General features: G+C 36.6%; 1 protein-coding gene across 2 annotated transcripts in view; it reads left to right on the forward strand.

Moving 5' to 3' along the window:
• CHN1 (chimerin 1) overlaps positions 1–14,547 on the forward strand; it is a 227,643-nt gene that overhangs the window by 66,151 nt on the left and 146,945 nt on the right. For both annotated transcript variants that reach the window (XM_004375489.2, XM_004375488.2), the window contains one exon: positions 6,900–6,959. In XM_004375489.2, coding sequence (XP_004375546.1) covers positions 6,900–6,959 — 60 coding nt within the window. The remainder of the gene's footprint in view (positions 1–6,899; positions 6,960–14,547) is intronic.

Genomic DNA, 14,547 nt, shown 5'->3' on the forward strand with positions numbered 1-14,547 from the left:
TTTTTTTCTTTTAAATAAATTAATGAATGTACTATTGGAGAAACTAGTACTGTAAGATATTTTTGTTGTGTGTAGAGTCCAGTAAAAAACCTAAGGATGATACCTGTACTTTAAATATAGATTATTAATATCTTTATAAATGTTGAGTTATTCTAAATTTTGTGTTTGTAAAGTTGCTGAAATTTGCTGACTGAAAGAGCAGCAATTCAATTTCTTGTTGGCTTTATGGTTCCAGAACAACAGGTAGTTTTATTTTAGTAAGTTGCCACTTTGGGCTAATTATAGTGAGTAAAATATGAGCAGTCTATAAAAATATTGCCATAGATGCTTTCTTTTTCCTGCCTGCGGGTGCCTTTTTGTTTCTGGGAAGCATAGTTCTAAGAATGTCTAAAAATGACTAATGTTCTTACCTCCTAAAGATTTTGTTTCGTAATCTCATTGGCCGGAAGCCTATTTAAAATTCTCCTCTACGTTTACTGGTTTTCAGTTCATTTTTTTCCCCTTTGCTCTAACTGTGCCCTGCACATTTTTTATGTGAGAGCATTTATGAAGCCTCAGACTGTTACTGAATCAAGATAGTGCTTTTTCCCCCTTGAAGAATATTGATTAGTAAATGTAGTTACATGCAAGTTGTGTATTTTTGTATCTCAGGTGTCTTATAGTAGCTACCATTTGTCTTGGAAAATGGCATATTTCTTTTTTTGGTGACAATTTTGCTACTGAGTTTTATAGTTACTCTTAATGATTTCAGTACTTGAGCTCCCCACCAGCATTTTAATAATAGAAACAGGGAGGAAATTATTAGAATTGACTTTTTATCTTTTGACCCTCAAATGAAAACAAACAAAAAACCTTTGACTTGGGGCAATATTAAGATAAAACTGTGTTAAGGCCCAGTGGAAAAAGGTACATTTTTTAAATTATTTTTTCTTATAAACTCATGATGTTGATCTTCCAAGAATTTGAATACATGCAGATTTTAATAAGAAAACATGTTAAAGTTGTTGTTATAATGATCTTATAGATCGTTAAATGTGTTTGTCAAGATTCTGATTCTAGAAAAAAATTGTGATGTAAGCTGAGTTTTTTTGGTATTTTTGTTTGTTTGCTTTGTCTTTTTCATTCTCAGCCAGTTGTACATTTTATGTTCAGCTAGCTGTGAATAATCACCAATAAGGTATTTATTAATAGAACTGTAAGAAGTTCATTTGTCCAGGGTTTTCTGCATTTAAATAGGAAAAATTTTAAAGATTAAAAAGCCTGTGACACCCTTATTTCATCAATAGAGACTGGAATTTTAAATAACTAAAGCTGTAGGACCTGCACAGTAGACACAGGTCTGACTCCAAGATTAAACAAAATGCCTGCTTTAGAGTTGTTAATTGACAATAAATTCTACTGACAGCCTTTGGGACTGACAAACCATAAAACATTCACCATCTTCCCTGTGATGCAACTTAAATTTTTGTTGTTGGAAAAAAATTCCCAAAATGGTAATCAAATCTAAATGGATGGAGATTTTCTTTTTAAATCAAGTATGGTCAAGTCCATGTAAGGATGTACAAGAAGAACGAAAGTCATTCACAGTGTTGTTTTGTAACTTTTATTTTTTAGTACATCTATAAAACCAAAAGGGACAATTTTAATGTCAAAAGGTATAACATGTTAGGCTTCTTTTTTTGGTCTTTGGCATGGTGGGATATAAACAGCTTGTTCTATGATTCTGTAAGAAACTTATTTTACCTATGCCTTTGTTGCTCTCTCCAATTTTGGTTCAATTGAGCTTATAAAAAAAATGATAAAACCTTACAAATACAAACCAATCGGGAAATAGAATTAGCAAGAAATCTAAACTGAGGACTCTTTTCAAACAAGTACACTTTTACTGCTTTTCTGTATCTGTACCCCTTGAATAAAACCAGGGGTCTTACATGTAATGAATGAGGCAAGCAACCTACGTAGGGACTTTGAAAAAGTCTAGCATGGATGCTGGGTCTGAGGGAAGAGCTCATAATTGGCTCTCCTTAACTATTGCTATGTAAGACTCTGGATCTAATGTCAGATCTTCTTATTTTACAAGGGAAGCTGGAATTCTCTTTTACTTTTGTCGTTGTTGTTAAACCTCTTAATTTTTTTTTTTTTTTTTGGTTTTAATGAAGAGAAGTTTATTTCCTCATAGTCAAAGTAGGCTAAAAGTCCAAATTCAGTGTGTCAGCTCCAGGGGAAGGCTTTCTCTCTCTTGGCCTTCTGGTCAGTGTTCCCCCAGACGAGGAGCTTCTCGGTGCAGGGACCCCTGTCCGGAGGACGTGCTCTGCTCCTGGCACTGCTTTCTTGATGGTATGAGGTCCCCCTGTCTCTCTGCTCACTTCTGTCTTTTATATCTCAAGAGATTGCCTCAGGATGCAATCCAGTCTTGTAGATCAGGTCCTGCCTTACTAACACAACTGCCACCGATCCTCCCTCATTAACATCATAGAGGCAGGTTTACAACATACAGGAAAATCACACAGTACCAGGAATCATGGCCTAGCCAAATTGATACACACATTTTTTGGGGGACATAATTCAAACCATGACATTCTACCCTTTGGCCCCCAAAAAATCACAGCCTTGCAACATGGAAAACATATTCACCCCATCATATCATAGCAAAAGTCTTAACTCCAAGTCCAAAATCCAAAAATTCCTCTTCATCTGTGAAATCTAGAATACAAGTTATCTGCTTCCAAAGGTACAGTGGCAGAACAGGCACAAGCTAGACATTTCCATTACAAATGGGAGAAACTGGAGGGAAAGAAGGGATAACAGGCACCAAGCAAGTCAGCAGAACACATTACATTAGCCCTCAAGGCTTTGAAAATAATCTTCTGTTCTCTGAGACAATTTACACAATGGCTCTGCCCTCCAGACTCTAGGTATTGGCCACAGTCTCTGGATTTTGAGTGGAGGCCCATCAGCCCTGGGCTTCAGCTCCGCCTTTCAGGCCCACTGGGACAGCAGCTCTGCTCCCTTGGCTTTAGGCGCACCATTCTCCTAGTCCATCGGAGCGACAACTCCACCCTTAGAAACACCAGAGGCCATGGCTCCACCCTTTGAAATCCCTGAGGTCATGGCCATACCTTTTGAGACTGAGGCAGCTCAGCTTCTTGTGTCCCTTGTCTCTTCAGCTTCTGCTTCTGTTTCCTGTGGCCTCTTGACCCTCGGGCCTCATGCCGGCATCTGCCCTGCTGGGGCAAGTGTTCCAAAGCTCTGTAGCTCCACTGGTATAAGTGCCTGGAGGCACCCCACTGCGCCAGAAAGCCTTGTGCACACAGACACTCAGCTCTCTCGCTCCATGCGTCGGCTGCAGCACCATCTTGCACTGGTCTCCTGGTTCTGCTGCTGTAGGTCCTCTGGTGCTGCCGGTCCTCTGTCACTGCCGCACGTCTATCCGTTGGACAGTTTTAAAACCCTTCCACATTTTAGGTATCTGTTAGAGCAGCACCCCGTTCTTTTGGTACCAAATTCTTAGTTATCTAGTACTGCCATAACAGAAATACCACAAGTGGATGGTTTTAATGAAGAAAAGTTTATTTCCTCACAGTCAAAGTAGGCTAAAAGTCCAAATTTAGGGTGTCAGCTCCAGGGGAAGTCTTTCTCTGTCGGCCTTCTGGTCAGTGTTCCCCCAGACGAGGAGCTTCTCGGTGCAGGGACCCCTGTCCGGAGGACGTGCTCTGCTCCTGGCACTGCTTTCTTGATGGTATGAGGTCCCCCTAAACTTCTTAATTTTTAAATGTTAAAAATAAATTCAAATTTAAAAGACAGCAAACAAAAGATGTGAGAGCCAGAGCCAGTTTTGACCTCAAGGTATCAATTTGTGATCTCTCTGAACTAGATTAACAATGTTATGTAAGTATATCGCATTGACGCTTCTAAGGTAATTGAAAAAATGTTAAGTACTTTAATTATATGTCTTCTCATCTTGAATTTAGCTATTAATTTTTAGAAAATCATTTAATGATTGTACCAATTTAAATTTCAACTGAGTTCCACTTTAAATTCTGAAAAATTCCAAATTAAAGGAGGTTCTGCATTAATTAGACTTTACTTCTGTGTATAATTTTTTAATGATCCTTTTGATAGATGTTCCCTGAATCCAGATTTGTCATATCCGCTTATATAATATCCAAAGGACCTGTCCCCCAATAATAACTTATAAATTATTTATTGAAAGTGAGGCTTAAAGATAGACTAAACATTGGTAGCCAGTCTGGAGGCACTTGTCTAAAAAAACTCCTCTCTGTGAGATAGAATTATACCCTTTGAGACTGTGATTAAAATAAAAGGGTTACACCTGGAGTTATCACCCCTTTTTTCATACTGGCTTATCTTAATGTTTGCTTACTGGATAGGTGATGTCTTACTGATGATAACCAGATACACAGTATTTGTTCTGTAAATCAAAATTAACGTTTTCCTTTTTTCTAGTAACTTCTGATGTCCTTCTTGACTACCATTCAATTCTCATAATTGTGTTTCCATAGGTTACAGTACTTTCCAGAGCATTTTCTTGTTGACAGTGGCAGACAACTAATCTTTTGAGAATTACTGATAGAAGAACTGTGAACTGAAGTTTCATTCATGCCTTATAGTTACAGTTACCAGTATGGGGAAAGGAACCTGAAGAATCCTTCCTTCTTACAAATCATATATTTGGCTTGTCTTAAGGAGAATGCAGATTTACATATATATTTGGGTGATACACTTGTACTGTCACTCTCAGGGCCAGACAAACTTGATTTTAGTGCTTTCCTTCTTCCCATCTTCGTTTTAGTTATTTCCATCATATTTTTTTTTTAATTTATAAAACTATATTCACAAAAATATTTTTGATAAACTCTCAATGAAATATGGATATCTAAAATTATTTTAATGTATTACATCTCTTAGGAATTTTTGCAACCACAAGAAAAAGGCAAAGGAATGCATTCAGTGGAGTTTATAACATCAGGAACCTGAGGGAGTGTTTTGTTTGTTTTTTAATTTTTAAACAGGAAAGCTGTATCTTCTCAGTACCTTTTGAATTCTAGTATTACCCTGGTGTTATGTTTTGGTGATAAACTCAAGATGCATCCTAATAGCCAAATATTATTATAAAGAATTTTATGTATTAATGTGATTTACCTACATATAATAGCTAATCTTTATTGAGTACTCATTATATGCCACGGACTGTTTTACATCTTTTACATGTAGTAAATTATTTAATCCTTACAGTAATCTATGAAGTAGAAACTATTATTATCCCCATTTCACAGATGAGGAAAATACTATACAGTGTTAGTGGCAGAGCCCCAGTATTCAAATCCCAGGTGGTCTGGCTTTAGAGTTCAAATTCTTAACTGCAGTGCTCTGTTGCCTTTACATAACAATACAGAACACGGATGTGTGTCTATGTATTTTACAGACACACAAACATACACACAAACACATACACATGGACACACACACGGCCTCGGTGGCTCAAGCGGTTAATTGCTTGACTGCTAGCTGAAAGGTTGGTAGTTCAAATGTACCCAAAGGCACATCAGAAGACAGGCCTGGTGATGTTTCTGAAAGGTCACAGCCTTGAAAAGTCTATGGGGCAGTTCTACTCTGCACACATGGGATCACCATGAGTCGGAATCGACTTGGTGGCAACTAACATGTACACATCCATATACGTATACATCAGGAGCTCCGGTGGCGCAGTAGTTAAGTGCTCAGCTGCTAACTGAAAGGTTCATAGTTCTGACTACAGCTCCACAGGAGAAAGATCTATCAGTCTGCTTCTCTAAAGATTGCAGCCTTAGAAACCCTATGGGGCAGTTCTGCTGTGTCCTGTAGGGTCACTGTGCGTCAGAATTGATGGCAACAGGTATACATATATACATATATATAGTCTAATTGTATGTATTTATGTATTTTTCAGTGATATATATGAATAAATATAGTCAGAAGCAGAGTCTGTATAATTACATTCAGTTGAAATCTGAGTCATTCAATTACCTGACAATCCCAGATGTCTGGGTAGTTTGAGGTTATATAGACAAAATGTTTAAGTATTTAACTACAGTATTAACTTTAATTTGATTATATGTGATTATATATACAGAAATAGAAAAAAATATTCTCATCAATAGATAAACATATATCAACACACTTTCTCTGAAACCACACATTCTGTTCGTTCTTTCTTCATTTCAAATCAAAAAGCCCTAACTGAGGTTAGAAGGAAGTAGTGGTATCAGTGTAATCTTCACTGATGCATTTTCAGATACCTTGAAAATTATCTGCTCCTTTGGCAAATTATTTCAGTATCTGGATTCTTTCACTTGCTGCATTTGCCCTAGTTGAATAGGTGGTGGTAACTTTGGCTCAGATACTTTGTTTTTAGGGGAGATTGTCTTTGAAGACAGACATTCGCAATATAAATGAGAGAAAAAGAGCTTATCTGTTATTTCTAGCCTATAAATTCTAATTTTAGTTTAAAGTGTGACACGATAATATGCTTTAAAATACATAAACATTATTGGTTTGTATCACAGATGTGCTTTATGTAATATATTCACAAAAAATTGGAGCAAATACATGACTGTTTTGTGGAGAACAGAGCCGAATATCCAGCACTGATTTGTTATAAGGTAAAAAGGCACTTGTGTGGATTATGATTTTTGTGTTTGTGCTTACTCCTGAGCTTTCACCAAATCTGGTTAGGTTTAATTTCTTTGCATTGTTCATAACAAATTTTAATTTAATCACAAATAGGACTGTAACGCAGTTTTTTTTTTTTTTTAAACATAAAAAGCACCCATTTGTGATTCCTGACATAAAGTTCTTCAGAAGGGAAACTGACTTCTTTTACTTTCTGTCTTTTGCAGTGTACCAGCTGCAACAGGAAGCCCCTCATCCTCGAAGGATAACCTGTACTTGTGAGGTGGGTGTAGTGAAATAGTTATAATGCAATGTCTCTAAATTATCTCTTTCCCAAACTTTGACTTTCCTCAGTGACTTGGTTATTTGTGAGATTATCCATTTGTGCTGGTTGGCATTATAAGATTATAATTTGAACACATTTTTTTTTTTTTTAAATAATCTTCTCACTTGACATAACTGCCACTTTTTAATGGACTGTTTGGAACACAGTATAGAATATAACAATATAGTTTTAAGTGATTTTAGTATTTTTTTCTGTTAATTCATACATTGCTCTTCCATTGCTATTTCATTTTTTATGTTTTATTCTTTATCTTTTAACACAGAGTTTGAAGACTTTGTTGTAGCATTATTAAATTAATTTTTCCATTGGAAAAAAATTTTTCAATCATGATTTTTTTAATGAGCAAAAGAAATGGTTTAACAAAAAAATATGATGTATAACAACATATGAAAAGGTGTTGTTATTAATTAACAACACATATTAATTAAAATATGTGGAGAGACTATTTTTACTTTTAGATTGGTAAAAGTTCCGAAGCTTAAGAACACACTTAGTTGGCAAGCCGGTGAGGAGACAGGCACTCTAATATTTGGGAATGTGAAATGGTACTACTGTTATATTATGGATTGAACTGTGTCCCCCAAAAATGTGTGTTGTAAATCCTAACCCCTATGCCTGTGGTTATAATCCCATTTGGGAAAGGGTTTTCTTCGTTATGGTAAAAGAGCTGATTAAGCAAGCACAAATGAAGGGGAAGATACATGTCACATGTTTGCCAAGGAACCTGGGAATAGAAGCTGAAAAGAGACAAAGACCTACTGCCAGAGAGAGAGCCTTCTTTCCCCTAAAGCCGTCACCCTGAATTCGGACTTCTAGCCTCCTAAACTATGAGAAAATAAATTTCCATTTGTTAAAGCCACCCACTTGTGGTATTTCTGTTACAGCAGCACTAGATAACTAAGACAACTTAACTTCATGAGAATTTGGTAATATCTAACAAAACTATATCTGCATTTATCCAGTCCAGGTTCTAGGAATGTACCACCGTGGTGTAACATATCCTCTTAGTTTTTCATTGTAGCATTATTTCTAATACCAGAGTAATGGAGATAACCTAAAATATCTGTTCATAGGCAACTGGTTGAATAAACTATAATACTAAAAATTAAGGATGATCTCTATGAATCAAATTGGAATGATTTCCCAGTACAAAATATATAGATATTTAGTATAGTCCCTTTTTAGAAGAAAAAAGGGAAAAATTTTTAAAACTATAGCTTATTTTTGCAAAAGAGAAACACAGGAAGGATTAAACCGTAAGGGGAGGGTGGGGAACAGTGTGGAGGACATAGGGATGGGAGTAAGACTTCTCTGAAGATACTTCTTTTTATATAGTTGTGATTTTGTTATGGATTGAATTGTGTCCCCCAAAAATGTGTGTCAACTTGGCAAGGTCATGATTCCCAGTATTGTCTGATTGTCCACCATTTTGACATCTGATGGGATTTTCCTTTGTGTTGTAAATACTACCTCTATGATCTTAATGAGGCAGGATTAGAGGCTGTTGTGTTAATGAGGCAGGACTCAATCTATAAGATGAGATTGTATCTTGAGTCAATCTCTTTTGAGATATAAAAGAAAGAAGAGAGCAGAGAGACAGGGGGACCACATGCCACCAAGAATGAAGAACCAGGAGAAGAACGTGTCCTTTGGACCCAGGGTTCCTGTGCTGAGAAACTCCTAGACCAGGGGAAGATTGATGACAAGGACCTTTCCCCAGAGCAGACAGAGAGAGAAAACCTTCTCCTGGAGCTGGCACACTGAATATGGACTTCTAGCCACCTAGACTGTGAAAGAATAAATTTCTCTTTGTTAAAGCCATCCACTTATGATATTTCTGTTACTGCAACACTAGATGACTAAGACTAATTTTATCCCAGTAACTGTAAGAAGCGAAAGAGTTTTAAGCAGGAGAAAAACATGATCAGATTCAGGCTTGGAAAGAGTATTCTGATGCAACGTGGACTAAGAGGATGGACAGATTAGAGACAAAAAGACTGGTTTAAAGGGCTATTGCAGGAATCCTAGTGAAAAATGATAAAGGCCTAAAGTGAACAGTTGTCCTGGGAGTAGCCAAAGGGTCAGGACATAGGAATATGTAAAGCATTCACATAACTTGGTGCTTACATGGTCATGGGGTTGAATGAGAGGAAGATTTTCAGTTAATTCATACATTGCTCTTCCACTGCTATTTCATTTTTTATGTTTTATTCTTTATCTTTTAACACAAAGTCTACAAGATTTTGGGAAACCAGTCAATTCCCCTGATCTTCTCTCACGTCATACATGCTTGGCAAAACCACAGTTGTGTTTAAATCTACCTCTCTGCCTGCTCTGCCCATACTCCCAAGAAACTGAATATAGCTGGAGAAAAACCAAATGCTGACCAGGCTTTCTGTGAAATGTATGAACTTCAGCTTGTATTCCCTGGTAGTCACACTGTGTCTTCCTAATCATTTCAGCGTTTTCCTCACTCGAAACCTCCGGTACTTCACACCCTCTCCTAATTTCCCCGTGGTAATCTTGTATCCTGCTTTACTCCTGATTGAAGCAATCAGGAGGGAACTTCCATAAACTCCAACCACGACATCTAACCACCTATCAGCATTTGTGTCCATATATTCTGCATTCTTGCTCGTTATCATAGATGATAGCCAGCTCTCCACTGCATAGATCCCGTTTCTTATCTACTCAAGGACATAAATCCTAGCAATTCTCCCCTCTCTTATATCATTGAGTTTTTCTTTGTTTACAGGATCATTTTTATCAGTCCACAAACATCCTGTTATTCTCCCTGTTTTAAAAATTCTCTTGACCCTACTTTCTCCATCCATCCTGCCCAATATCTTTGCTCCCTTTTGTAGAAAATGCCTTGAAAGTGTTGTCTGTATTTGCCACCTCCAATCCTGCTCCTTCCATTTTCCTTTGAACTCATTCCAGTCAGGGTTTTATCCACCACCTACACCAGAACTGCTTTGGCAAGGTCACCAGTGACTTCCACATCACTGAATCTAGCAGCCAGTTTTTCTCCTGCTTATCCTGTCAGCAGCATCTGACACAAGTGATTACTCTCTTCTTGATATACTTCCCTCACTTCATTTGCAAAATACTATGTTCTTTAGGTTTTTCTCCTGCCTTCTCAATCTCCTTTGCTGGTTTCTCTTCTCACTGACCTCTTGAGATTGGAATGCCCTGGGGCTCAGATCTTGATCCTCATTTCTTCTCTACCTACATTTATTCTCTGGTGATCGTAACAGTTTTAGGCATTAATACCACTTATATTTCCAGTTCAGTCCTCTCTTTGAAACTCCGGTTTATATATCCGTTTCCCTGCTCTACATTCCCACTTGTATGTTTGATATTTCAAACATAACACATTCAAAACAGAACTGACCTCCATCCTTCTCCCCTAACCTTCTTTTACCACAGCCTTCTGTATCTCAGTTAATGGCAGCTCCTTACTTACAGTTGCCTATATCAAAAACCGTGGGTCATCCTTGAACTTTTTCTTCTTTTCATTGCCCACAACTAATTCTTCAGGAAATTCTGTTGGGTCTATCTTGAGAGTACATAGAGAATCCTACCACTTCTTAATATCTCCGTGGCTATCACTCAGGGTCAGCTTATGGTGGAAACTGATAGATACTCACCAAAATCCATTATTCCATTCTTTGAAACATGACTAGACTAAATTTCTTGTACATAGTTATATCCATGTGACAGAATTTTCTCTTGTGGAACAGAAGTAACCTTGAATGACAGACCCATTGAAACTTTCCATGTAAGCTCCTCCCTGTTACTTCCTTTTCTGCCTAAATTCAGATGAAAATAAGTAGATCTCCTCAAGATGATTACGGACCTATAGGATGGAAGGTATCTGGGTCCCTAAATGACTTCATGGAGGACGATTGTCTTCCTAACATTAATACCTACCCAGGAATTTTATGTAAGTAATAAATAAACTTCTGTTATATCTAGTTATATATTTGAATCTCTTTGTTATAGTAAATTATTCTACCCTAAAACACAGTAATCTCTTACCAGTATAACTGAAGTAGTCTTTTAACTGATCTTTCTCTTCATAGTCTGTTCTCAGTACAGAGTGATCTTTTTAAGATCATGTCACTCCTCTGTTCAAAACTCTACATTGGCTCTCCATTTCACTCAGAATAAAAGCCAAGTCCCTACAATGGCTTACAAAGCCCTTTATGATCTCTTCACCTCCTTTATGTCTTTGCACTCATCTCCTACTCTTCCCCTGCTCCTCCTTCCTCCCATTCAGTATCAGCCACACCAGCCTCCTCCTTGTTCCTCAAATACACCAGGCATGCTCCCATTTCAGAGCCCTTGTACCGACCCTTCTTCCTAGAATGTTCTTCCTTCTGATACCCACAGAAGAATTAGATAATTCTTTCACCTCCTTCTTCTCAAGTCTTTCCTTCTCAGTGAGGCCCATCCCGACCACCCTATTTAAAATCATACCCTACCACCCCACAAGATTCATAATCATTACCTTGTTCTACTTTTATCTTTTTTTCATAACACGTTTCATCTTGTAACATAATTTACTTATTTATTGTATTTATTGTTTATTGCTTTCTTCCCTTACTAGAATATGAACTCCATGGGAGTAGGGATTTTGGTCTGTTTTGTTCATCACTATTGCCCAGTGCATGACACATAGTAGGTGCTTAATAAAGACTTGGTAAGTGAATGAATCAGAAGTTCAAAGTGCTTGTTTTTCATTTACTCTGTTTTAGAGGACATACTCTGCTAGGTGAAAGCATTAGAGTTTGGTACAGGAGTGGGAGGCAAGCACTCCTTAACGGAAAATTTTGCTTCGCCGCTGGTTGCTGCTGTGCGCTCACCTAGCAATATAGCTCAACTTTTGATTCCATAAAAATAAAGTTTATTATGCCCGTAAGTCTCTGGGATGTTGTGATCATCTGTTATTTAACATTTATAATATGCTTTGCAGATACAAGGAAGACATTTTTTATGAATGTTGAATGGTAGTACATATTAAATTATTAAAACCAACTTTTTATTTTAAAATCAGCACATCACTCAGAAGCCAGTTTTAAACTTATTTTTAAAACTATTTTTTACTGTTATCTTTTATACTTGTTTAAAAATTCAGTGTTCATGAGCAATTTAATAGTAAGATATGCTTTAGTGTCAAAAACTATAATACCTCAATAGAGAAGTACATTTATAAAATTGACCACAACTATAATTCCAGAAAGAACCCTTTTACGTGTTAACTGTTAAATAAACAGATTGGTAGTTTCTACCCCTCTATCCTTACTCCCTGGAGCTCTGGTTGCGCAGTGGTTAAGAGCTCAGGCTGCTAATCAGAAGGTTGGCAGTTCGAATCCACCATCTGCTCCTTGGAAACCCTATGAGGCGGAATTGACTCAACGGCAACTGGCTTGGTTTTTTTATCCCTACTACCTAGTTTGTACTTACACCTAAGGAGGGAAAATAGTGAATACAAAGAATTTATTTATTTACCTATTATCCTTTTCCAGTGCAATCTGTGAGTACAAAAAATAACTGATCTCAACAAGCTGAATAACTGGTTTTTAGTAAGTAACTAAATAGTATTTATAAAGCTTTAAAAGTGTTATTCTGTAAATATTCCTTATTGCATTAGTAAAATCTGACAGTAGGTTGAAAGCTATCTTTATTCAACATTCTGAAGGTTAATGATTTTCCTGGAGAAGGTCTAAAAGGCGATGGAAAGCAAGCTGCGTTCTTCGTACTTCTAATTTTGGTCTAAATAACACCAAGAGTGCTATTGAACTGAGTGAGAAGGGCAGGTATCTAGATGTTTATCTTACTATTAACTGAGAGAAAAAAGTTAAAACACTCTAGTGCAATAACATTTCTGATTCTTATTTTCCTCCCCTTTTCCCTGCAGTCACTTCCAAAGCTATTTAGCTCTCTGGTCTATATTGTTCCACTATGCTGGCATTCAGTCGGTTTTTCCCTTGAAATTTTTGGAAGCTTAATTTTTATTGGCTTGTTGAAGCTTAGCTGTGATACACATGGATAGTTTCTGTGGTATAAAATATAATGAGAAAAAAATAATTTTAAAAGCGTAGAGAAAAATTTGTGCTTCAGTGGAAGTCTGCATTTGTCTACAAACAGCACATCCTTCCAGGTTATCTGATTCTGCTCTTCGATTGTCTTGAGCTATTTTACAATTCTGTAAATTGTAAATAATAGCAGTGCAAAATAATTTTTGTCTATAGACATGCATATTATATCCTGTCTGGTAGAGATTCAGATGTCTTTCCTTCTCCACTCCCAGTTCCCCAACTCTGTGGAAAAATCAGTTTTGCCTTCATTTGCTCCCGTAAAAAAAAAAAAACCAACCAGTTGCCGTCAAGTTGATTCCGACTCATAGCAACCCTATAGGACAGAGTAGAACTGCCCGATAGGGTTTCCAAGGAGCAGCTGAAGGATTTGAACTGCCCACCTTTTGGTTAGCAGCCTGAGCTGTTAACCATTGCACCGCCAGGACTCCCCTCCATTTGCGCATTTATTTCAGAATTCTTGATCTGTAAATATGCGTGTTCTTCAGATTGTCATTTGAACTGGTTCTCTCACTAATTAATGAGTGGAATTGATTAATGAGTGGAATAAAATGATTAATGAGTAGAGTAAAATCTTTAACATGTGTGTTTATTTTTGTATCTATATGAGAGTCATGAATTTACCTTTTTCTGAAAATTATCTTTTTCAAAAATCTTTAGTTTTTCATTTAAATGTAAACTTATTTATTTTAATATAATAATTTATAATGAGAAACTTGTAGGATTTGTCATTCAGTTTCTAATTTTGATTTAAATATTAAAGTAGTGTACATATAGAATTTGCATGACTGTTTTCCTAGGAAATTAAAATAGATTCAGAACTAGAGTGGAGCATTGACTGAATCACTGGGCTTTAATTCAGAATTTACTGCTGTAGGATTGTAGAAAGCAAATACCAAATGTAAGTTTTTCTCACTTTATCCCCTCTGCATCTCCAAACAACTTAGCCATTTTGAAAAACAATGAAAAACAAGATCTTGACACTTGAAAGTAAATATTTATATTTTAGTGTATAGCCTTTATGTAAATAATCTCTAGACTGCTATCTGAAAAAAAAAATTTGGCCAAGAAAATCATATTATTTCTTACAATTTCATGTATGTAATGCCCTGTTAAGAAGCATATATAAACTTGCAGGCTAGGTATAAAATGCTAAATTCCCTGCCTACGTTCACCATTTTTCACAGTGTGAACCAGAAGTGAAGTGATAATGAATTCTTGTGGCTTTTGACCAGAACAGTACCACTGACTGGTAAGAGCTATGTTAAACACTTTGGGAATTTTCTAAATGTACTAGTTCATTGTTCTAGTGGCATTACCTCCACAGTGCATTCTTTTAAAATATAGAATAATTTCTTTTGAACAACTGTTTTGAACTATAGCCATGGAAGAGGGTGTCCTTAGTAAAAGAAACGGAACTCTGAGTCT

Source organism: Trichechus manatus, unplaced genomic scaffold (genome assembly GCF_000243295.1).
Source record: "Trichechus manatus latirostris isolate Lorelei unplaced genomic scaffold, TriManLat1.0 scaffold00037, whole genome shotgun sequence".
Lineage (NCBI taxonomy): Eukaryota > Metazoa > Chordata > Mammalia > Sirenia > Trichechidae > Trichechus > Trichechus manatus.